The sequence below is a fragment of the Sceloporus occidentalis genome, unplaced genomic scaffold, assembly GCF_023333645.1.
Source record: "Sceloporus occidentalis isolate IW3139 unplaced genomic scaffold, rSceOcc1.0.p SCAF_7, whole genome shotgun sequence".
Taxonomy (NCBI): Eukaryota; Metazoa; Chordata; class Lepidosauria; order Squamata; family Phrynosomatidae; genus Sceloporus; species Sceloporus occidentalis.
In genome coordinates this window covers 32,148,484-32,174,302 of record NW_028316987.1, presented here as the reverse complement: position 1 = coordinate 32,174,302, position 25,819 = coordinate 32,148,484, and the positions used below count along the sequence as shown (strand labels likewise).

Sequence of the window (25,819 nt, the reverse complement as noted above, 5' to 3'; positions counted from 1 at the left end):
ATTTTTCAGTAGTAGTAAATGTGATATTTCTGACTGGGCTTTTTAAAAATTGTAAGATCCATCTCCCTCTGGGCATGGTGATGCTAATAAACACAAATGTCCTTTGGACAAAGCAACTCATCCTACAATGTCAGGATATCTATAGTGGTAGGACGAGGTTCCACTACTCTGCTTGGATCATGGGCTATCGGGTCATTCAAGACTTGTAGGTTCGTTGGAAATGTAACAACTGTTCCCCACAGAGAGTTTCTTTGTTTCATCCAGCCTTATCTCTGAGAATCAAGCTATTTTGGGGTTTTAAATTTATTCCTTGGTTAGAGATGTATTACTAGAACCAAACCTGGCTTGCAGCAGCAGCAATTGAAGAGGAAGGTTATGATTGGTATGGACTCCTTTGGATGAGAATAGGAAGCAGTTGGCAAATAATCAAGGCTGGATTATCAGTGATGCAATTGGCGCCAATGTTCCAAGGGCCTTGCAGGTTTGGAGATCCATACTGCTTCTGGTGTCAGAAATAGAAACATTTGCACATCTAACACAAGCTTCTTGTACTAGGTTGATATCAAGAGAGAAATATTCCCTAGAAGAAGGCTGTATTTCCTTCTTCCCCATCCTCCCCAAGGGTTGGTAGCATTTGCCACTTACCACAGCTCAATTTCCCATCTGTGGTGTCAATAAAGAGGCAGATACTGCAGAGGTGCTGATGTTGCTGCCTCAGAGATTTTGGCCTCAGTCATGCCAGCGGGGACACATGCAAGTAGCATGGCCAGAGCCACCCCTCCCTCTGCCTCTAGGAAAGGCATTTCTTGGCATGGCAACACTGTTGAACCTGATGCACCATAGGGCAAAATAAGAGGAAGCTAAGGATCCTGTTTTTGGAACAGTTCAAAACCCTTTAATCTGGCATTGGAAATAGCCATCAGTTGCTTAACCTCCACCCCTTTACTTTAGGAGTGAGGATAATGTGGTCCTCCAGACGTTATTGGATTGAAAACCCCAGCAGTGCTAGCCAGTATGTATGAGTTGAAGAGTGCCAGGAGTTGCAGTCAAACAATATTGAGTGGGCCCCATGAGTCCAAACCCTATTTTACATGGGCTAGGCAATTTCCATTGCTTATTTTACTTCATCTTACTCTATGTCATTTGAACTATCTCAATAGTTTTTTTTGTGAGAAAAAGAAACCATGCATTATTAGAAGGGAAGATTGCTTGTAACATTTCCTTTTCCTTTCCTTATTACAGTATATACATGTTTTATAAAATTTCTATTCCATCTTTCCACAAAACATAGTGTTCAAGGAGGCTAACAAGAATAAAATAATGGATAAAATATAAAATTGTAATTAAAATAGAAAAACAAATAAATTAAAAACACAAAGGAAAAAAAGATAGCACACAAGAACAATATAGCCTCCAGAGACTTTAGCTGATTAATGTACCAATTAAAACAGGAACTCTAAGAGAAAGCAAAGGTCAAGTTAGATATGGTTCAAGATTTCTTATTTTTAATCCTACCCTAAGTTCCCTCCCTGTTTTCTTTCCGTTATAAGTAACTACTGATGTCATCTTCCTTTCAGAAACCAACAATCTGACAATTTATTTTACAAGTGGTGAAAAGCTATAGATATGAGAGACATGGAGATGGAATGTCAAAATGATAAGAATGTAGGCTAGGCATAACTGTTAAGAACAGAAAGAGAAATGAACACATCAGATTGCAATCCAAAGTATTTGTCATGACCATGAAGGTAGAGAATGTATGCAAGCAGTAAAGCAAGAAGAAAGAGCCATTTGAAGAAGCCTTCCAAGAAACAAATACCCTAGTTTTTATCTAACTCTACTGAAGTGACTTTGATGTTAACCATGTGGGCATCATCTCCTGTTTGGGAAATCTTGCGTCCCAAGATTTTGTACACTAGAGGATTTTCTGCACAGTGGGGCCTTGTTATCTGCTGGGGTTTCATTTCAGGAACCCTGTGGATAACAAACTCCTTGATTGTTCAAATCCCATCAAATACAATGGCACAGTAAAATGGTGTCCCTTATATAAAATGGCAAAGTGAACATTTGCTGTTTGGAATTTATACTTCTTAAAATATTTTCAAATCTTGGGCACTTGAATCTGTGGATAAAAAAATCTATGGATATGGAGGGCTGGCTGTATTTCTAAAAGTTTTACAAATTTTCATGCTCAACAGTTGTTCTGTTCCATTTATTTAAAACAAACACAAGCATCACTGACAACAATAACTTATTAATTTATTTATAAAGTAATTGAACCAATAACTGCTCTCAAAAGACAACTTAGTGTTCTGGGAAGCTTTACATTTGCATTTTGATAGAAGGGCAAAATGGATGGATGGGTGTGTTGTTGGATAGGAGGAACAAAGGAGCAGAGAGAGATATGGATAATTAAGATTAAAAAGTAAAGGTTTCCTTTTTGACATGATTGTCTAGTCATGTCTGACTGCAGGAGTGTTGCTCATCTCTATTACTACGTAAAAGGAACCAGTGTTGCCAAAGATGATTCTATGGTCATATGGCAAGCATGACTAAATGCTGAGGCGCATAGAATGCTGTTAACTTCTCACTGAAATGCTAACTACAGTCGGCCCTTCTTATACATGGATTTCTTATACACAGATTCAAGCATACACGGTTTGAAAATGTTCAAAAAAAGTTTAAATTTCAAATATCAAACCTTGATTTACCATTTTTTTAATAAGGGACATAAATTTGCTATGTCATTATATATGATGGGACTTGAACATACGCAGATTTTGTTATACATGGAGGATCTTGGAACCAAACTCCAGCATATAACAAGGGTCCACTGTATTTATGTACTTGCATTTTACATGCTTTTGAACTGCTAGGTTGGCAGAAGTTGGGACTACTGACAGGAGCTCACTTTCTCACACAGCCCTTGGGTCTGAAACTGCTGATTTGCCAACCTTCTGGTTGTCAGAGTCCATGTCTTAACTGCTCAGCCACTGCGTCCCAACAAAGATAACGGACAATAAAGATGTCATTGTACCATTGCTATATTTCATTTACCTTTTCCCAATGTGGATGAGAATAATGAAATCATAGATTCATAAAAGCAGAATTGGAAGGGGTCTCATGAGCCACTGGGTCTAAAACCCTGCTCAGTGTAGAATCTCTAGCTAAAACTTCCCCAGCAGTTAGCTGTTCAGCCTGTTTCTGAAGAGGTCCAGAGAACCTCTCTCTAGGCCAATGAAGGCAGGGAAAGTTGAGGAAGGAGGAGCCACAGGTACATGCCTATGGCTTCTTCTCCTGTTAAGCTTGTCTAGGCCCCATCTGTCTTTGATAGACAGGTGGAGGCCAAAAAAGGTCCAGGATGACCTTCTTTAATTGTGTCCCCAGCTGTCTCTGAGAGACAGGTGAAGGCAGGGAAAGGTCTGGGAGATAAGTACAGATTTCCCATCAGGCCTATCAGATGTACTGGCACTCCCAATACCTTTTTGTGGTCTATACAGTCAAATACTTAACTGTAGTCTGTCAAGCACATGGTGATTCCTTGCCCCCGGAATTCCTTTGTACACTCCATTAGTCATTGTATGTTTTCAGCATGGTCCCTAGTGCCTCTTCCTTTCCTGAACCTTGCTTGTACCTCTGGGATCTCTCTCTCCATACGTGATTTGTCTATGCTGCAGAATTTTGAGCACATTTTTTTAGCACCATCACTACCATCTCCAATTTCTTTTGGCTTTCATATAATGCAGGGGTAGGCAACCTTTTTCAGCCAGGGGTTGGGTTGCTGTCCCTCAGGCGACTGGGGGGCCGAAGCCGGGGGGTGGAGCTTCCACCCTCCGGGGGCGGGGCTGCATGCCAGGGATGGAGCTTCCACCCTCCTGGGGTGGAGCCGCATGCCGGGGGCGGAGCTTCCACCCTGCAGGGGCCAGGCTTCCCCATCTTTGCCGGCCCCTGATGGGGCCCCAGGCCCTGTCAGAGGCCGGCAAAAAAGCCGGTGGGGGCCGCCAGCGCTGGAGGCCTCCTCCTCTTTGCCGGTCTTTTTTCTGTCGCTAGGGCCCTCCAAGAGGGCTCCGGCAGCGGCAGCGGTCCTCTGGGAGGCCCTTTTGCCATTGCCGGGGCCCTCTTGGAGGGCCCCAGCGAAGGCAACCGGCCTCCCAGAGGCCCGCTGCCGCCGCCGGAGCCCTCTTGGAGGGTGCCAGTGAAGGCAACCAGCCTCCCAGAGGCCTCCTGCCACCACCGGGGCCCTCTTGGTGGGCCCCAGTGAAGGCAACTGGCCTCCCAGAGGCCCCCTGCCGCTGCCGGGGCCCTCTTGGAGGGCGCCAGTGATGGCAACGGGCCTCCCAGAGGCCCCCTGCCCCCGCCAGGGCCCTCTTGGAGGGCGCCAGTGATGGCAACGGGCCTCCCAGAGGCCCCCTGCCCCCGCCAGGGCCCTCTTGGAGGGCGCCAGTGATGGCAACGGGCCTCCCAGAGGCAGCAGGGGCAGGCAGGGGCAAACGGTAAGGCCTCCATGGGCTGCATCCGGCCCGCGGGCCGGAGGTTGCTGACCCCTGATGTAATGTGTGCTAGTGGCAGGGCCCAAAAGTTTGAGTGAGGATACTGATAGTAAAGTCCTGGCCCTTTTCTTTCCAGCAATGGGTGAAAAAAATTTTAAATTCCAGAGCTCTGCTATTGTGACTGAAGTTTTAACCCTCACAGAAAAATAAATAGAAAAAAAAATTTGCAGGCACTCAACCTCTTTGGGAATAGTGAGAGGAAGGGGGACAGGGGGAGAGCAAGAGATACAGCCCCCACTGACACAGCTCCTATTTAGTAATTTTGCCAAAATTGTGCAGCATCAAAGCGCACATTAGATGTAATATGTAGTTTTGCTCTAATTAAATCAAACTCTGACAAGAAGTTATCTTTAAAATTACATGTAATTGCCTAATGTTGCTTCTGTTGCTCATTATAAATCTGGATTACTTTTCTGTATCCAAATTTGGGACTGACATCCATACCTCTAGAAACAGTGGCTGAATAGGCTTTGAGAGGCATCTACTAGCGGAACATCTCCCACTCCTGAGTTTGTGCCTTTCATGAGTCCTTCACATTGTGTCTGGTTGTTCTCTCCCTGGGAAGGCTTAATGAGACACAGTAACTGAAATGTTTGTCCCAGTTCTGACACTTATGATTAAGAACTTCCTTGCCATGGTCCTGGAATCTTTCTCTTCTAAATACACATTGTCTGTGACTATTTGATCAAGAATGAGAAAAACATCATGCTCTTTGCTGCCAGACATCTGCATTTGTTTCTTTGCTGTGGAGCATTTGGGAAATGGGTAGAAATCAGCAGATCATGACAAATCCAGAAACCACATAAACATCAAGTCAAATTCCAGAAGACAAGGTTGACCGGTAACTTATAGCAACCATTGGGACATGAGTGGGCGGGCTAAGCGAGAGGGCTGTCCACCAATTAAAAGAATGTAAGGGCCCAGCTGGTATATTGTGTGCCTTTTAACTGATTTAAGTAAATTTGCATATCACTAATATTACAATATCCATTTTAAAAAATTGAAGGAAGTGCAAGAGCAGCAGTACTGCACCTAAAAGAAAAAAGAGTAAGAAAAACTGATTCTCCACAATTTATGAGACCAAACAGAAAGTGTTCTATTTTAAATCTGTATTCTGAAATTTTTAGCATTTGTATAATTTATTCAGCAGCTGATAGCCATGGGCAGGAATAATAATAATAATAATAATAATACAGTAATATCCTACATTTTTCTCAGTATGGGACTCAAGGTGGATTACTAAATACAACTAAACCAATGTATAATACAAATGGTAAAAAATCATTAAACAAACAATCCTATTAAACTATTGAATTAAAACATTAACAGTCAATTTAAAACAGTAAAGATAACAGTGCAGCACACTCTATTAATGAGACCTTTCTGTCAAATAATTTTAAGCATACTTTTGAGCACATAGAAAATTAAGCCTATGGTCCTATAGTTGCTGCAGTCTTTTATGTCTCCTTTTTTGTGGATGCAGATGTATAATGATCATTTCCAATCTGTTGGCTGCTATTTCATTTTCCATATTTGTCGGCATATTTTAGTTAACACTAGAGTTGATCTTGTTTGTGTTGATTGTAGAAGTTCAATTGGAATTTCACCTGTTTCTTGGGAATTTATTCTCCCCAATTTCTCTGTGTGCAGCTTCCACCTTGCTTTCTAGAATTTGGGGTTCATCTTCATATGGTTCTTCATTTTATGTGTCATTCATTCAAGATACAAAACATAAAATAAGACAAACTATATTCTCCTTGTAATACCCATTTTTGGATTACAGTTTTCTAAGACTGCATCCGCTTTGAGAAATAATGCTGTTTGACACTACTTTATCTTTCATGGCTCAATGCAATGGAATGCTGGGAATTTTAGTTTATTATTTCACCAGGGCTGTCTGCCAGAGAAGATTAAATGTCTAACAAAACTACAGATCCCAGAATTCCATAGCACTGAGCCATTGTAGTTAAAGTGGTGTCAAACTGCATCATTTCTGCAGAGTGGATGCCACCCAAGAAAGACATCTGGAAGTCTAGTGGGCTTTTTAAGGCTCTCTGCTAATGGTAGCTCCCCACAGGCCCTGAACGGGAATGTTGGGAGACCTTTCACTTTCATGCAATAAGATCTGAAGCAAATGTGTGAAATTGTGAAGTCTCATGAGTAAACAGAATCAGAAAGAAAGCCACCATTTAAAAAAACAAACTAGCGTTCCCTGGGAACTGAGCAGAGGGGAGGGAGAGCAGAAACGGGGAACACAGGACATTGCAGTGTGGTGAGTTTTGGTGTTAACAGTGCTTTAATTCCAGATCGGGACCAAAGGTGTGGGAGGTAAGAATACCATCCCACTTTTTGCATGCCATAGAACTGATGTATTTCTACTCAGAAATACATAAATTTTCTGCATAGAAACAATTATGTGTATTTCTGCACAGAAAAAAAGTATTTCTGCTCAGAAGTTATATTTTCTAAATAGAAAAACGTATTTCTGTTCGGAAAGTATGATTTTTTTGTGGGGAAAAGTGTACCTTCCTAAAGCACAAATAGCAATTAGGAACTGCACAGCAATCTTCATGTTTTCATCTACTTAAACATTCTTGCCTGCATCCTTAGGACATGCCGACTGAAGGATTCTGGAAACTGTAATCTGAAAATGTAGTGTTTATAAGCTCTGATATGCTTACATTGCTCTGTTCTGTTAACAACTATATATAGATGAATAATAATAATAATAATAATAATAATAATAATAATAACTTTATTATGGCCATTTGGCCAGCACATATAGATGAAAAAATGATATAAGGACTATTTTTTAAAATGATGTGATAATTGCTGTTGGTGAAATACAATGATAGAAGTTGTTCTTACACCATTGCAACTTGCTTTTTTGGCTGAAAAAGTCTGGATTCTTTATTCACTGTGAATAGACCAAGATCCCTCTCAAACCCAGTTTTTTACTGATACTCCCCTCCCTGCAACACAACCATTTCTGTGTTGTTGGAAAAGAGCAGGATCAATTCAGATGCATCCAGCCCATTTTCCTGTAGCTCAGCGGTTCTCAACCTTCCTAATGCCACAACCCTTTAATACAGTTCCTCATGTTGTGGTGAACCCCAACCATAACATTGCAGTGTCTCGGTTCTTAAGACCATCGGAAAGATGTGTTTTCTGATGGTCTTAGGTGACCCCTGTGAAAGGGTCGTTCGATTCCCAAAGGGGTAGGTTGAGAGCTGTTGCTGTAGCTGGACATGAGGTCCTTGAAGATGACTATTGCAACATATCCAGCTACAGGAAAAAATTGGACGCATCTCTACTTAGCCCCTAACTCTCTAACTACTAATTGCTGTATTGTGGTGTGCATGTGTCAATTCAAAGGTGGGTTTTAGAAGAGTAGCACTGGGGAGGGGGTCTCCCTTTGTGCCAGATGTACATCTCCCAATGCAGAATTCCAGCCATAGTATGTGAATGAACTCATCCTAATGCACAGATGTGAATACACGTTATGGAACTCAATTAATACTGTATTGGGAAATAAAATACCTAAATACACAAAATTCAGAAGAGTTGTGTAGGTTACAGTTCTAGTGCAACCCTTTTACCTAAGTACACTACGTAAGTGGAAGTCTTAAATAACAGGTTGTCCTTGACCCTGACATTTTGCTATAGTTTTAACCATCAACCAACTGTACAAATAATGACAAACTGTCACAGAAGATAAGGAAACTGGCTGATATGGTAGATGCACTGGTCCATAATAAAAGAAATATAGTTAATGGGGCTAGGAAGTGACTAGTTAGATTATCTTGGCTGACTGCATCATAACTCATCATCTTTTCCACCTCCCAATTACAATCTTTAGCAATGGCACCTTGATGAACTGTTTTGCCATATTTGAAATTGTTCCTCTCATTGGACTGATTACAAAATTTTCTCCAGATGTCAAGTTGATTAAGACACACATATGCATACACACACACAGAGGTCACAGATACTCAGAACCTTCACTTCCTTTCCCCCAGTCCTATTGCTTTCTTATTGTAAATAAGTTCCAAATGCTAAGGTTTAAGTATGAACAAGGAAACATACTTTTCCCATGCCATCCTAATATATTATTCCACATCAAAAAAGCAGTACAGTCATTTAAGTAGAAATTATTACAGCAAGCTGTAGTTGGCCTGTAGGATTTGTTGTTATTGTTAACTGCCCTTGAGTTGATTTCGACCCGTAGTGATTCTGTGGATGAGACATCTCCAAGACTCCCTGTCCTCCACTGATCTACTTAGTTCCTGCAAAGTCATACCCATAACCTCCCTAATAGAATCTATCCATCTATCATGTAGTCTTCCTCTCTTTCTGCTTTCCTCCATCTTTCCCCACATTATTGTTTTTTTCCAGTGAGTCATGCCTTCTGATTATGTGTATGACAGCCTCAGTTTTGTATGACAGCCTCAGTTTTGTAATCTTAGCTTCTATGAGATTTCTGGCTTGATCTGCTCTAGGACCCATTTGTTTGTCTTTTTGGCTGTCCAAGAGATCCTCAGCACTCTTCTCCAACACCACATCTCAAATGAGATGGTTTCCTTCCTACCTTCTTTCTTAACTGTCCAGCTCTCCCATCCATACATGGTAATTAGGAATACAATGGCTTGTGCTCAGTTCTATATCTTTGCATTTTAGGATCTTTTCTAGTTCTTTCATAGCTGTTCTCCCCATTCTTAATCTTCCTTTGATTTCCTTGCTGCAGTCCCCGTTTCTATCAATGTTTGATCCCAGGTATGAGAATGCTTTTACCACTTCTATTATCTAGGTTGAATTTGTTTAGAATCTCCATTGTCATTATTTTTGTTTTCTTTATGTTCAACAGTAGGCCTGCCTTTGCTCTTTCTTCCTTGATCTTCCTTAGTAGTTGTTCCAGGTCTGGGAGGTTTTCTGCTAGTATTATGGTGTCATCTGCGTATCTTAGATTGTTGATATTCCTTACTCCTATTTTCACTCTTCCTTCTATGTCCAACCCTGCTTTATGTATAATACGTTCTGCGTATAAATTGAACAGGTAGGGTGGTAAGATGCAGCCTTGTCTGACTCTTTTGCCAATTGGGAACCATTCTGTTTCTCCGTGTTCTGTTCTGACAGTGGCCTCTTGTCCTGATTACAGATTTCTCATCAAGACTATCAGATGTGTTGGCATTCCCATGTCTTTAAGGGCATTCCATAGCCTTTCGTGATCTATGTAGTCAAAGGTTTTTCTGTAGTCCATAAAGCACATGCTGATTTTCTTTTGGAATTCCCTGATGCACTCCATTAACCCTCGTATGTTTGCAATGTGTTCCCTAGTGCCTCCTCCTTTCCTGAACCTGACTTGGACCTCTGCGATTTCTCTCTCCATGTATGGCTGGAGTTTATATTGCAGAATTTTGAGCATGATTTTGCTTGTGTGGGAGATTAGTGCTTTGGTCCTATAGTTGCTACAGCCTTTTGTGTCTCCTGTAGGTTTTAATTGGTTTTATTAGAAGATTGACCAACTAAATTAACTGACAGTGAACATTTTAAATTATGAGGGGAAATTTTAATTGGTGGGGCTACAAATAAGGGTAACTTGGTTCACTGAAGTTCATTTGGTTTTAATAAGTTGACATAATAATGAAATAAATACAGAAATGTTCATGTTGGCCTTTTCTTTAAATAAATGGGCCTTTGAGGGAGAGCATATCTGCTGGACTTTTCCCTTTCCCTACTGCCATTCCCTTCTCCTTTTGTGTCTTGTCTTTTTTACATTGTAAGCCTGAGGGCAGGGAAATTTCTAATTAACAAACTGTAAGCCGCTCTGATAGCCTTTTGGCTGAAGAGCGGGGTATAAATAATAACAATAACAATTATTATTATTATTATTATTATTATTATTATTATTATTTATGTGTATCTATAATGCATGACTATGTTAATGTAGGTCTGTATCCAGTAAGACCTAGTTAACTGTCCATAAGATTGCAGTTTTATATCACAGCCCCTTGCATGCCTATTCAGATGCCAGTTCCATTGCTGGTTTTGAGTTTTGGTTAAGATAGCCTTACCCCTCCCTGCTTAATTTTCTCACAAGCATTGTCACTACCTCTTGCTGTTGCTTCTCCTCATCCTCCTCTTCAACATAACTAACATCTGCCTGCTTTTTGATAAAGAATATGTACAGCAATTAGAGATTGTGACTAAGGAATAAAGACACCAGTGACTTGGCCTGTTACAGACTGCCAAAATAAAGCTGCTTCGGGTCTCTTTGGAGGTATGGTATTTAAATGATGCATGGCTCCTAAGAGTCTGGAGGTCGCGCCAAAGCCACACTCCATTCCTAAGCACTGGAGTGCAGCTTTGGTGCAGCTTCCAGATTCTTAGGATGCATGCATCATTTAAACAGCATACCTCCAAAGAGACCCGAAGCAGCTTTATTTTGGCAGTCTAAACTAAATTCCATTCTAACATGGGAAAGTTGGTCAAGGTGCTAATCTATACTAGTTTCATTATGGGGAAGAAATGAGAGAGGATTGGTGGGAAAATAAGAAGTGGAGAGACATTCCTAAGAGTATCAGTTTACATCATAGAGGTGACAGGACAGGTAGACAAGAAGGGGGGACACTTTGGGTCACTCACACTATCTAACCCTATTTCTGTGGCCTGCTCTGAGGCATTCTTGACTTTTCAGTGCTAAGCATTGTTGCACTTCCAGCACTTTTTAGGCAAAGAGACAAGAAGCAAGTAGATAGTGACATATGGGCCCGAACAGAAAGAACAAAATAAAGCTGCTTCAGGTCACTTTGGAGGTATGCAGTTTAAATGACACACACACACATCTTAAGAGGCCAGAAGCTGCACCAAACCTGCATTGCAGTCCTTAGGACTGGAGCGTGGCTTTGACGTGGCTTCCAGCCTCTTAGGACACATGCATCATTTAAATAGCATACCTCCTAAGTGACCCGAAGCAGCTTTATTTTGGCCTGTCTTTTCGAGCCCATATATTTCTCTTCCTTCATGTCAATACTATTGTCTGGGACAGAGTGAGAACTATGTGAACATATGGGTTACAATAATGAAGAGAAGAACAATATCCAGTGGTCTTTTCTACAGGCCTTTAGCAGAAACCTGACCTTTGCAATTCTTGTTAATTGGAGCTGCGTCACTCAAATGACGTTTTTGAACTTTAGTCTTTGAATCTGAGTTTTTGAATCTGTCAGGGAGTGATTTAATTGTGTGTTCCTGAATGGCAGGGGTTGGACCGGAAGGCCCTTGAGGTCTCTTCCAGATCTATGATTCTTCCTCGTACTAGTTGTCTATTCTAACTGCTATACTACACCTGGCACTTAACTAAGATTTGGAGTCTAGTTAAAGCCAAGCCAGAGGGAGAGCAAGGAAGCTTCATTTGGAAACATTCAGTAGCTCACCATTACACAGAGAAGCCACAACTGATTGAAAAAACAAACAAACCACACTTTTAACTGTCTAGTTAAAGACAGGGAACAGCTGGTTAAAGGCTTTCATTTTAAAAAGCCACAGCAAACAGCTCCATTTACACACAATGGTGAATTTCTATTCCACACTTCAAGCTCAACAATTTTAACAATTGGAAAGTAGTGAAATGTTTCACAATTTAAAAGACAGCTGCCTTAAAGATATATAATTTCATGAAATGCTGTAAGCAGACATACAGAAATAAGGTATGGTTCCAAATTTAATAATTACTAAAATGCAGATTTTTAAAATTATGCTTCCACTGTCAGATTGTTTTTGTATTGATATTGATAATAGGTGGCTTGTCCAGACCTCTGGCTTCCAGCGCTTCTGGCTGAGCTTTCTAGCAAACAACCAGGAACGTAGGAATTGTCTTTCTCCCCAGGGTGGCTTGCATGAGTGTGGAGGTCCAGCGGAGCTCAAAGAACAGCCCAAGCTTGTCCCTTTCAGCTGTACCAACTGGCCGGAATCAGCAGACTAAAATTCTCTGTTGGCCTGGATTGTGGGGACTATTAGGACAATACAAAATAATAATAATAATAATAATAATAATAATAATAATAATAATAAGCCTTTATTTATGAAGCGCTGTAAATTTACACAGCGCTGTACATACAGTCTTTTTAATTAGACGGATCCCTGCCCTCGGGCTTACAATCTAAAAAGACATGACACAGAAGGAGAAGGGAGTGGTGGAGGGAAAGGGTAAGACGTCCAGCAGTTCCTCTCTACCTCCAAGGCCTGGACCAAGGCAGATGGACTGGAGGGAGGGCTTGGCTTCATAATGGATGGTTAATCATTTTCCATGATTAACAATAACAATCCTGCAACTGGGGAAAGTGATGAGATTTGACTTGAGCGTAAGCAAACAATGGATTAAATGACAGAAGCCTAAGAGAAAACCAACAGTAATTAGGAGGACCAGAAATAACATTTGGAAAATACTGAGAGCAGAATTAGGGTTGCTGGGATGTAAAATGCACCCCTACATTCAGCCCTCCCATGGGTCAATATCACTTCTGTGGCTATTCACAGCCATGTTGACTGTTCCTGTGTGCCAATTTGCCTCCTTGTAGTTAGGGCCCACATACCTTAAAGGAACCAGATCCCGACTGATTTAGGAAGCTTAGCTAGGTCAGCCCTGCTTAGTACTTGGATGGGAGACTGCCAACAAATACCAGGTATTTCAGAGGAAGGAACTGGCAAAACCACTTCTGAGTACAGTGGTACCCCGGGATACGAATGCGCCGCCTTACGAAATTCCCGGGTTACGAAAAAAAATTATTAAAAAAAACTGTTCCGCGTTACGAAAGTTTTTTCGGGTTACGAAAAAACTTTTGGTGCTTTTCGGCGCTATTTCGCACCAAATCGCGGCTTTTCCCCATTAGCGCCTATGGCAATTCGGCTTGCGAAAGCCTTCCAGGTTACGAAAAGGGCAGCGGAACGAATTAATTTCGTAACCCGGGGGACCACTGTATTCCTTACCTAAGAATACTTTTATGAAATTCATGAGTTCTCCATAACAGGCAACAAAGGCACCTATGCACACGCACATTATCCCAGTTAATCAAGATTAATGTAGTGCTGAGGCGAGGCTGTCCAGATGTTGTTCAGCTGTACCTCCCATCAGCTAATTGGCCATAGCCAATATACCCTGTGATGAGCAATCATGAAAGCTGAAGCCTGACATCTAGAGAACATTGTTCCCCTATGTATGATTGCATCATACTGCTGGATGAGAATCAAGATCGTCTTTCATTGTCAAGGAAGCCAAAGACAGAATTCTCTTGGTGGATGGACAACCAGGGTTAGCAGCACTGTCTGCAAAGAGATTATGCTACTCAACAGACCTTTTAAGGTGGTTTGCAGTAAATGGAGCTTTTTACTGGCATGAAGGTAACTATTATCATCAATGCAGCAGTTCAAGGAACCACTATAGAGGTCAGCTGAAAAATGGGCACTCCTACCCTGCATATTCTTGGGGAAAGGTTTCCTGGAGAAAACTAGATGCAGATTGTTGTTTGAAAGGATAATGACATCAGTTCTTGTACAGTGTGCATGCGCAATACGTGGGCGCACTATATGTGGCTTCCAGCTTATGTGGAAGCTGTACGACATTTAAGAAAATGGCGTGTGCGCTGGTGGCACACGCACTGTCCTGAGCTGCAAGCACACACCCCATTGTTTGCAATGGGGCACGAGCATGCATAGATTACGGATACATGGAATGGATCCCCTGCGTAAGGGAAGGGCCCGCTGTGCTAAAAACAAATTCCTGTTTAGTATGAACTCAGAAGAACGTATTCCTTTCTGTAAAAAAAAGTTTTACACCTAGGAATGGATACTTTACTGAAAAAAATGGCACCCTGATTGTTTAAAGCTTCAAAAAAATTTTTTTTAGCTGTTTGGTGGATCTTGGGAATCTGACAGTAAATAATAATAATAATAATAATAATAATAATACACTAGTTCCTACAGATCTAAAGTCTAACTACCCTAGGTTTGTATCACTCACCTTTCCCCACCTATGCATTTTCATGATCAGTGCCATTCTCAACACTAGGGAGAAACCAAAACACTCAGAACATATAATACCATTTTATAAAATATTGGAGTCTTGTGCTGTGAGCAGCTAGGAGAAGCTTGGGAATTCTTTGCTCACCAAATATTGGGCAGTTTCACCATTGAGAAAAGAATGCCACCTTTGCCAGCCAGCAGAGCAGGAGTGGAGAACACTTGACTCTCCAACAAATGTTGTTGGATTAAAGCACCCATTAGCCCTTGACAGTATAAAGACTGGTGAAGGACAAGGGGATATGTAGTCTGACATCAGGACACACACTATCTATCCCTGGGCCAAATCCATAGGAGGGAGTAGAAGGCTTGATATTGGGAAAGGGAAACTTTTCCTCATTAGTCATCATCTGGGGACTGAGGGATCTGGGGGTGTCAACCCAAGTTAACAGAAGGCCACGGAGGGCTACATTTCGCCCCAAGCAAATTGAAGCTGCAGATAGACAGTTCTGAAGCAATGGATAGATTGCCAAAACCTGCAGAACAATTGGGAGGAATTAATGCTCATTGTATCCCTCAAGATCAATTTATTAATAACCATGAATAATTCCAATCTGCTGCTTATAGCTTGTGAAATGAGTTTCTTCAGTAAAATCACATTGAGGTTCTAGAGAGCAGGAGTGTTCTTTTCCTTATTAATGAGCTACAGTGCCATCTAGTGTAAGTATATGGAGTAAAGAATAATATAAATATATATTGCAGTCTTATTTTCAATGAATACATTGCAGCTGATACAGACAATGCCCTCAATAGCCTTAGGCATTGTCATCCATGAGAAAGGGTTGTTTTAGATATTAGAGGTGAGCAGGAGTGAGAAACTGGTTGGGGGGGTGAGCTGGACTGCTACCATCCATGGGATTGTACAGCACTGACCCTCTGCCCACCTTCTCAGATCCAAAGCTTGTTCTTTGGCTCCTTCTTTCTGAGGATGCTTCAGGGAGCTTCTGTGGCTTCAGGGAAGACTAGGGGTGACTAGGAACCTCTAGGGACTGGATCAGGGACACCAATAGGCCCTTTTAGGATGATGGGAGGAAGGTTTCTCTGCTAGGCATTAAAATGTCCGTAAGGATCAAAGAAACCAAAGTCCTTAAATGGTAACATACAGGTTCCGTTGGAAGCAAGTCCCTCTGAGTTCAGTGGGGCTCCTTGACTGATGGCATTAAGTTTGCAGCCTAAACATCTGAAGTCTCCAGCAGGAACTTCCTGACAGTAAGAGCTGTTTGACAGTGGAACACACTCCCTCAGAGGTCTTTGGAGGTCTTTAAATAGAGGCTGGATGGCCATCTCTAGGGGGTGCTTCGATTGTGAGTTCCTGCATGGCAGGGGGTTGGACTGCTGCATAGCATTGCCATAATTCTCCGACACAAACTGAGACAAAATGTAGGACAAAATTTAGACCAAAATGCAGGACAATTGTAGGATAAAATTTAGCCCAAAATGTAGGACATTTAAGAAAAATGGAGGACCTTAAATGTCCTGCATTTTGGTCTAAATTTGTCCTACATTTTGTCCCGGTTTGTGGTAGAGAATTATGGCAACCTTAGCTGCATGGCTCTTGTGGTCTCTTCCAGCTCTATGATTCTATGTGGATTACATCTGAACCTCAGTGGAAATTTGTTGGTGCCAATCTATTCTCTTCATGAACTTTTGGCTTGCAAGGGAATGTGGTCCTTTTCAAGTGAATTTGTTAATTTGTTCCACCCAATACTACCCCTTGGACTTCTTCTTTTGTAAAGAATATATATATATATATATATATATATAAAACTTTTTTCACTGCAGAAACAGAAACTGGAGGTTAATGAAATAGTTATAGCAGAAGAGGATCATGGACTGAAGTGTGGGCATCTCCACAATTTTACGAGGAGGCAGCTGCCTGCTTAGCCCATGAGCTGCCATGTTTATAGGATTATTATTTCACACAGATTGAAGAAAAGAGCAAGACCTTAATAAAATAGTAGAATTTCAGTGTAACCATTTCTTCCAACAGAGGAATGCCCACAATTTCAACTGGAATGGAATGCCATTTTAAAAACACTAAAGCTAAAACCAATTTTCAAGTTTTGCCTTGAATATACTGGCCACTGACATCCAAAATTATGTTTTTTCCCCCTATGTGAACCTTCTCTCTCTCTCTGTTTATATCTATCTGGCCATGGAGAAACATTTGACCAGTTGAAAAATCTGTAAAATTTCAATAGAACTAATCATTGTTTAAGCCATAGTTTTATGTTGGTTTTTCGGGCTATGTGGCCATGTTCTAGAAGAGTTTATTCCTGATGTTTCGCCAGCATCTGTGGCTGGCATCTTCAGAGAATGTGGGCATAAAAGATACACACACACACACACACACACACACACACACACACACACACTTCCATGTTCATCTGTGTATTGTTCTGTTGTTGATGGCAGGGCCTCAGGGTGGGATGATATGCAGATATAAAAACTATGGATGCTGGCCATGAAAGCCTTTGACTTCACATTGTTTAAACCATTTGACAAAAACAGCACCCTGTTTTAAACATCTGGCTAATTTCAAATTTGCTAAAAGGGCTTCATATATGGGGAGGGGGGAGTAGGAGAAGAAGTCAGGTGTTAATTCCTTAACCTCCTATTTCAGTGGTTCCCAGCCTTTTCTGTGCCCCACACCCCAAGGAAATGATTGATTAATGTTTGCACCCCCTACAAAAGTAATATTCCATTTGAAAACAAAGAAGTCGAGTTTCTAATTTTTGAACCACAAATTGAAACATATAAAATACTGCAGGTGAACAAATTGAACTTTAAAAAACAAGCTTTTAACTCAGTGCATAAAATGCAAGTCTAAACTGAGCAATTAGATTCTAATTTATTCAGAAAAAAATTGAGTAATGACTCATGACTCAAGGAGACAAGCCACTCTTTGTTGCACCCCTGAAATTCCATCTCATAACCCCTGGGGTGTGGGCACCTAGGTTGGGAACCTCTGTCCTATTTGATACAGTGCTACCTCGGGTTACGAAATTAATTCGTTCCGCGGCGCCGTTCGTAACCCGATACATTTCGCAACCCGAAAAGGCTTTCCGTTAGTGCTGGAAAGCCGCTAGCCGCTAGCCGCGCTTTGAATTTCGCGCCGAAACGCGCCGAAATGAATTTCGTAACCCAAAAAATCTTTCGTTACCCGGAACAGTTTTTTCCAATCTAACTTTTTCGTACCCCGGAAATTTCGTAACGCGATCAATTCGTATCCCGGGGTACCACTGTACTTGTATTCATAGTTGACCAGCCAACCAGCAGTGAATTTTACTTTGCTCTTCTGCTCACTGAGTGAACCCTCATGATATATCAAGAGAGAAAAGAACATGTGTCTATGAATAGCTGTGCCAGTGCTGTGTCGGTAGGGCTATTTTAACTCTGATAAAAAAGTATTTTCTATACGGGAAAACCCTTTAAAAACAGAAACATTTCTTTTCTTATTCCTTCCCTCCCGGTTTTACTTTAATTTACACAATACGTGCAGATGGCCTTCAAAATCAGTTCATCTCATTCTAATCCTTACACAGGATCAGAATTCTGGAATGTACTCAGTTTGAAAAAAGTCCAAGACAGAGTTTAAGAATGGTATTTCTGAACTCTTTTCATGCCCTGTGCTCTTCTGACACGCTGAGTGTTCTTTCTGTTCTAGGTCTCTGGGAATCTTTCCCTGCTCAGCACAGAGCTCTTGATGAACTACACCTAGCTCTTTATTTTGAGTTCCTTCTGGTTTGATAGAGCCTGTTATTTGAATTAATTTGCATGCCTCGTTTATCTTTCTAAGAACAGGCTCCTCAATTTGTGCTGTATTTTTATACTGGAGTCTTTCCATTTCCTCCAATGTCTGTTTTCGCACTCTCTCTAGTTCTTCCATGGCCCTTTGGGCTCTCTTCTGTTCTTCTAAGGCCTTTTTCTGAGCCTTCTCTTGTTCATCCAGTGCTACCTTTTGAGCCTTTGCCAGTTCTTCCATAGCAAGACGAGCTTTCTTTTGCTGATCGAGGGCCTTTATCTGTGTTTGTTCCTGTTCATCCAGGGCTTTTCTCTGTCTTTCCTCCAATTCTTTCATCATCATTTGAGCTCTCTGCTGTTCTGCTAGGGCTGTCTTCCGAACTCTCTCTTGCTCTTCCAGAGCTGCCCTTTGAACTTTTGCCAATTCCTGCGTGGCATGTTGAACTCTCACTTGTTCCTCTCGAACTTTCATCTGTGCCCTTTCCTGTTCCTCCAAGAATTTCCTTCGTGTTTCCTCTAGTTCAATAAGCATCTTCTTAGTTCTCTGCTGTTCTTCAAAAGCTACCTTCTGAGCAATCTGCTGTTCCTCTATGACCTTGGCATGCACTCTCGCCAGTTCTTCCTTAGCTAAATATGCTTTCCTTTGTTCCTCTAAGGCCTGATGCTGAATTCTTTCACTTTCTTCCATGGCCTTTTTCTGAGCTGTTTCCAAGTCCTCCAGGGTCTTCTTTTGCGCACTCTCTAATTCTTCTAGGGACTTTTGACTGCTCTCTTTTGCTTTTACAGCTTTCCTCTCAGCTTTTTCCTGCTCTCCTTGGCTCTTTCTCTGAGCCCTTGAGAGCTCTTCTAGAGCTGCCTCAGCCATCTTCTTTTCTTTTAGAGATATTTCCTGTGCATGCCTCTGCTCCTCTAAGGATTGCTTATGAGCTTTTTCTAGTGCTTCCAAGGCTTTCTGAGCTCTTTCCTGTTCCTCTATGGCATTCTTCTGAGCAGCCTCTAATTTTTCTAGAGCCCTTTGAGTTGTCTCTTTTTCCTCCATTGCTTTCTCTTCAGCCTTTTTCTGCTCTTCATGGAACTTTTTCTGGGTCTTTAAGAGTTCTTCTAAAACTGCTTCAGCCATCTTCTTTTCTTCAAGAGATTTTTTCTGTGTTCTCTTCTGTTCATCCAGGAGTTGCTTATGAGCTTTCTCCAGGGCATCCAGAGCTTTCTGGGCTCTTTCCTGTTCCTTTCTGGCTTTTTTCTTTGCTGTTTCTAAGTCCTCTAAGGCCTTCTTCTGAGCAGTGTCTAAATCTTTTAGTGTCTTCTCAGCTATCTTTCTTTCCTCCATTGCTTTCTTCTCAGCTGTTTCTTGCTCTTCTTGGACCTTTTTCAAGAGTTCTTCTAGAGCTGCCTCAGCCAGCTTTTTTTCTTGTAAAAACTTCTTCTGTGCTTGTTCCTGGTCTTCTGTTGCAGCCAATTGAATTTTCTTCTGTTCCTCTAGAGCCTGTTTATGGGCTTTTCCCAGAGCGTCCTGAGCTTTCTGAGCTTTCTCTTGTTCCTCAAGGGCCTTCTTCTGAGCAATCTCCAATTCTTCAGTTTTCTTCTGAAGTATCTCTCTTTCTTCAGTTGCTTGCTTCTCAGCTCTTTTCTGCTCTTCTTGGAACTTTCTCTGAGTTCTTAGGAGTTCTTCCAAGGCTTTTTCGGCCAACTTTTTTTCTTCTTGAGATTTCCTCTGTGCTTGCTCTTGTTCTTCCATAGCAGCCCTCTGAGCTTCCTTCTGTTCATCTAGTGCTTGTTTATGAGCTCTTTCCAGAACATCCAGAGCCTTCTCAGCTTTCTCCTGTTCTTCTAGTGCTTTCTTCTGAGCAATCTGTAATTCTTCTAGCCTTTTTTGAAGTACCTCTTTTTCTTCCATTGCTTGCTTCTCAACCCTTTGTTGCTCTTCTTGGAACTTTCTCTGAGCTGCTGACAGTTCTTCCAGAGCGGCCTCGGCCATTTTCTTTTCTTCTAGAGATTTCTTTTGTGCTTGTTCCTGTTCTGCCATGGCTGCCATCTGAGCTGTCCTCAGCTCTTCCAGGGCCTGTTTATGAGCTCTTTCCACAGAACTGAGAGCTTTCTCAGCTCTCTCCTGATCCTCCAAGGCCTTTTTCTGGACCACCTGTAATTCTTCTATGTTTTTCTGAAGTATTTCTTTTTCTTCCATTGCTTTCTTCTCAGCTCTTTGTTGCTCTTCTTGGAACTTTCTCTGAGCTGCTGACAGTTCTTCCAGAGCTGCCTCTGACATTTTCTTTTCTTCTAGAGATTTCTTTTGTGCTTGCTCCTGTTCTGCCATGGCTGCCATCTGAGCTGTCCTCAGCTCTTCCAGGGCCTGTTTATGAGCTCTTTCCACAGAACTGAGAGCTTTCTCAGCTCTCTCCTGGTCCTCCAAGGCCTTCTTCTGGATCACTTGTAATTCTTCTATGTTTTTCTGAAGTATTTCTCTTTCTTCCATTGCTTTCTTCTCAGCATTTTGTTGTTCTTCCTGCATCTTACTCTGGGTCTTTGAGAGTTCTTCTAGGGCTGCCTCAGCCATTTTCCTTTCTTTCAAAGATATTTCCTGGGCTTGTTTCTGTTCCTCCAATGCCTGCCTATGGGCTTTTTCAAGAGCTTCCATGGCATTTTGAGCTTTTTCCTGTTCCTTCAAAGCCTTCTTCTCTAATTCTTTGAGGTTCATTTTTCTCTCATTTACTGCTTTTTTCTGCATTGCTTCCTGTTCTTCTGGGAAATTTTTCTGAGCCTTTGAGAGTGCTTCCAGGGCTGCTTCAGCCATTTTCTTCTCTTCTAGATATTTTTTCCGTGCTTGCTCTTGCTCCTCTATGGCAGCTATCTGAAGTTTCTTCTGCTCTTCCAAAGCCTGTTTATGAGCTTTTTCAAGAACCTCCAGTGCTTTTTGAGCCCTTACTTGTTCCTCTACAGACTTCTTCTGAGCAATCTCTAATTCTTCTAGGGCTTTCTCAACACTCTCTCTTTCTTCTATTGCTTTCTGTTTAGCTCTTTCCTGTTCTTCTTGGGCTTTTCTCTGGGTATTTAAGAGTTCCTCTAGAGCTGCCTCGGCCATCTTCTTTTCTTCTAGAGATTTTTTCTGTGCTTTCTCCTGCTCTTCTATAGCAGCTATATGAGCATTCTTTTGTTCTTCTAAAGCCTCTTTATGAGCTCTTTCCAGAGCTTCAAGAGCTTTCTCAGCCCTCTCCTGTTCCTCCAGGGCTTGTTGCTGAACTCTCTCCTGTTCATCCAGGGCTTTAATTTGAGCTCTTGCCAGTTCCTCCAGAGCCTCTTCCTGAGCTCTTGTCAGTTCCTCCAGAGCCTCTTGCTGAGCTCTTGTCAGTTCTTCCAGAGCCAACATTTGGATTCTCTGTTGTTCTTCTAGGATCATTTTATATTCTCTTTCTTGTTCATACAGCACTTTCTGCTGTGATTTTTCTTGTTCCTCTAATAATCTCTGCATGGCATTCTCACCTTCATCCAACTGTTCTTGATAAGATCTTAGCTTTTCCTCTAGCTCCTCCTGAAGAGCTCTCAGTTGTTCCTCCAGTTCTTTCTGTTGGACTGTTCCATGGTATTTCACTTCCTTTTCTTGAAGACTCTGTTGTTCTTCCAGCAATTTCTGTTGAAAGTTTTTTTGCTCCTCCGTCTCCTGCTCAAAATATTGGTATTGCTTCTTTTTCTCTAGGCCTTTTCCCAATGTCTCCTGGGATATGCCTTCCTGTTTTCTCAGCATTTTTTTCCTTGCTGTTTGTTGCTCATTTGTGGTTTCTTCCCAAGATTTCCTCTCGTGTTCCATGGCTCCCTTGCCATCTTTTTCTAGCTCCAGTACATTAGACTGAACTCTTTTATGTTCCTCAGAAGCTTTCTGAATTTTGTCCAACTGCTCCTTATAATTTTTTTCCTGACGCTTTCTCTCCCACTTCCTCCAGAATTTAGCAATTTTCTGAGCCTTGGGTTGTACCTCTTTCAACATTGCATAGGATTCTTCATCATAATCTAACTGGCAGGCTAATGCAAGGTCTTTAGCAGCCTTCTGCCAGTAACCAAGCATTTGCAGTGCTCTCCCTCTCCATTTGTAGGGCTGTGCAGAATCAGGGTTGATTTGGACAGCTCTGTCACAATCCCTAATTGCAGCATGTGGCTTTTCAAGCTTCAGATAGATCTTGGCTCGGTTTGCATATAAAATTGTAAGTTTTGGATTGAGCTTAATAGCTTCAGTGAAGAGATGTAAAGCTATTAAAAGCTCACCTTTATTGACTGCCTCGATGGCATCCCTCTTCTTTTCATTGGCCTGCTTCTTCATTTCTTCTGTGACCGTCACGTTTTCATCTCCCATCTCTTGAGGAACATCATCATCTGGCTCAATCACCTCTTCAGTATCAATCTCTAATTCACTGTCCTCACTCTCGGAACTATTAATGTATTTTTCATCCCTCTTAGTTTCCATTTGAACCCCCAGTTCCTGCAGTTCAGATGTTTCATGTTTTCCTCGACCTGCAAGCTGACATGATTTTTGTTCTGCAACATACATAGCATAAACTTTGTCCTGCCCATCTGGAAAATATAAAGGAAATCTTTTGTGGTTTAGGGAATGACTATATTGATCATTCTTTTCTTGAAAGATTTTGTACGTACTTCTTTCCTGTTTTTCTGAAACATTTTCCTGCATTTCTTGTTCCTCTTGAGAAATCCTTGCTTGAATTCTTTCCTGGTCCTTCATCTTCTCCATCTTTTCCTTATACCCTTCCCCTTCACATCTTTCTCCAGGCTTGCCCTGGCATTTACTGATTTTCTGAGCCTCTGCTTGCACCTCCTTTAGCATAGAAAAGGTATCATCATCGTAATCCAGCTGACAAGCCAAAGCAAGATCCTTAGCAGCCTTCTCCCAGAAGCCCAGCAAATAAAATGCCCCCCCACGCCACTTGTATGGCAATGCTGCATCAGGGTTTATTTTTATGGCTTGGTTACAGTCTCTTATGGCAGCAGTTGGCATATGCAACTTCAGAAAGGTGCTGGCCCGACAAATGTACAAGTTCATATACTGGGGGCTTAGTGTGATTGCTTCGGTGAATAGTTCAATGGCTTTTTCTAATTCTCCCTTCTCCACTGCATCAAAAGCTTCCTTCTTTTTTTCAGTGGCTTGCTTCCACATGTCAGCTATCCCCGTATTTTCATCAGTTATCTCTTGGGAGTCACCACCATCATCTAGCTTGATCTCTTCTTTATGCTTTGCTATTTTATTCTCCAATGATGTGCTGGAGTCTCTCACTCTGTGAACATTTTCCTGATCCTCTAAAGATAGTTGGACATTCTTAATCTTCCCCACTATCTCAGGTTCCTTATATTTTAGCATACACTTTGCCTGCCTCTCAGAAATTCTTTGAAACTCTGACTTTAGTCTTCTTAGCACAGCATTGGCTTCTTTGTCATATTCTAACTTGGATGCTAAGGCAAAGTCACAGGTTGCCTCTTTCAAATGTCCCAAATTCTTGAATGCTTTCCCTCTCAGCTTTAATGTCTCTGGTGATCTGGGATTCAGATCAATAGCCACATTACAGTCTTTAATGGCAGAACTTGGATCCTGCAACTGCATAAAGGCATTGGCACGGTTAACATAAGAACTGGAAATATATGGATTCAATTCGATGGCTTCTGTGAACAGATCAATTGCTTTCTGAAATTCACCCTTAGATAGAACTGCAAAGCCTTCCTTGTTTTTTTCGTTGATTTGATTCCTCATCTCGTCACTAACTTGCAGGTTTTTGTCTCCAACTTCTTGAATGCCATTTTGATATTTTCCCATCATGTCCTCACTGCAGGTCTCCAAATTGCTGTCTTTGCATGGATCTTCCAAAAACTTATCATCACCAGCCTCACCTACACAGATGTTGGTCAGAGTATGTGATAGGGAATTGTTCACATTTTCTAATGACTCTCGAAGGAAGAGTCGATCTTCAGAATTTGCAAAGTTCAGTCCAGACGTGACCCCATCAGGCATGCCACTGTGAACATTGTTTGGTTCCATGATGAAGAAAAATGATGAACTGATACAGGTGGTGGTTTGGCCATAAAGGGAGGGAGGGATTTAAGGAAATTAACTGGAGAGAGGATTTAGTTGTTAAGCTAATGAGTGGCCTGATGGAAAATGACCCTCATAATTCCTCTCTGCCATGGTTGTACTTCTATGTTACTGCTACTATTACTGCTTAATGTGGTAAAATGCAGTCTGAGACATTCAACAACAAAGGATGATTTTATGATGTCACTGTTTTCATCATCACTGGAATCTTGAGGCATGTTCTTTATGCAACATCAATAAATTCTCACAGGAGTTGCTCTTGTGCTTTGTTTTCGGTATCTAAATAGGGTGAGTACAGGAGATTTGCTGTTGGGGTTAGTTTTTTATTTTTGCATCTTTTACAAAAGTGGGTGCAGCCAAAGAAATGGAATATTTCCAACGAAATATCCCTTGTTCCCAAGATTTCTGTCATGAAATTCTGTTTTCTCATCAACTCATAAACTGGTATGCACTGTGGTGGGAGTGACTTTTGTTGTTGCTGGGACACTCTTCCTGGGATTATTAGATAACCAAGATTAGTAAAAGAGAAACGTTGGACATTAGACTGGAAAACTGCAAGACTGTCTTGCAATACAGGGAAAGTACAACATTTAGCAATTTTGTCTATTTGAAAGGAGTGCAGTAAAAATGTGTACTCTCCAACATTTCACAGATTAAGGCTAGAATGCACAGGGTCATGCAACATTAGAATGCGGTCGAGATGGAGAAAGTTATTAATGAGGAAGAATACACAGGCTAAGTGAGGCTGCAAAAGTATGCTTTTGTATCCACTCCTCTCTTCTCTGCTACATTATCCAAGTGCAAACTACTTTTGTACAATACTTTGAACTCAGGCCAAAATAATGCTACTTTGGGTCACTTTGGAGGTATGCTGTTTAAATGTCACACACATCTTAAGAAGCCAGAAGTTGTGCCAAAGCTGCACTCTAGTCCTTAGCATTGGAGTGTGGCTTTGGTGCAGCTTCCGGCCTCTTAGGATACATGCATCATTTGAACAGCATACCTCCAGTGACCCGAAGCAGCTTTATTTTGGCCTGTCTGTACAGGCTTTCAGTTTGCAGCTACTGAAGTAAGCAGAGGAGAAAAGGGGAAAAGAGAGAGGAAGAGAGAGAAACTGGCCATTTAAAAAGCATCTGTAAAGTGACAAGATTAACTGGGATTGTTCCTCAGGATAGTTGGAAGCTATGAAAAATACCTGCTCTTTGGGGAACATACTTTAGCCCTAGTGTTTCATGATTGGTGCAATTGTTTAAATGTAGTCCAAGAAAACGTGGGCACTGTTAAATGCAGAGAAACAGTCTAAAATACTATGAGAGATAAGGATGAAATACGTTGGAAATGACTAGAAGGCACACAACAACAGCAGCAGCAG

At 41.5% G+C, this 25,819-nt stretch overlaps 1 protein-coding gene across 1 annotated transcript; it reads right to left on the bottom strand.

Moving 5' to 3' along the window:
* Window positions 1-18,138: 18,138 nt before the first annotated feature.
* On the bottom strand, window positions 18,139-24,393 carry LOC149309478 (uncharacterized). The gene is made up of 2 exons (XM_089531263.1): window positions 21,688-24,393; window positions 18,139-21,654 (listed from the first exon to the last, which is right to left on the bottom strand). Exons 1-2 carry the CDS (start codon window positions 24,391-24,393, stop codon window positions 18,169-18,171), a joined length of 6,192 nt encoding a protein of 2,063 aa, XP_089387389.1. The 3' UTR covers window positions 18,139-18,168.
* Between the last annotated feature and the right edge of the window lie 1,426 nt (window positions 24,394-25,819).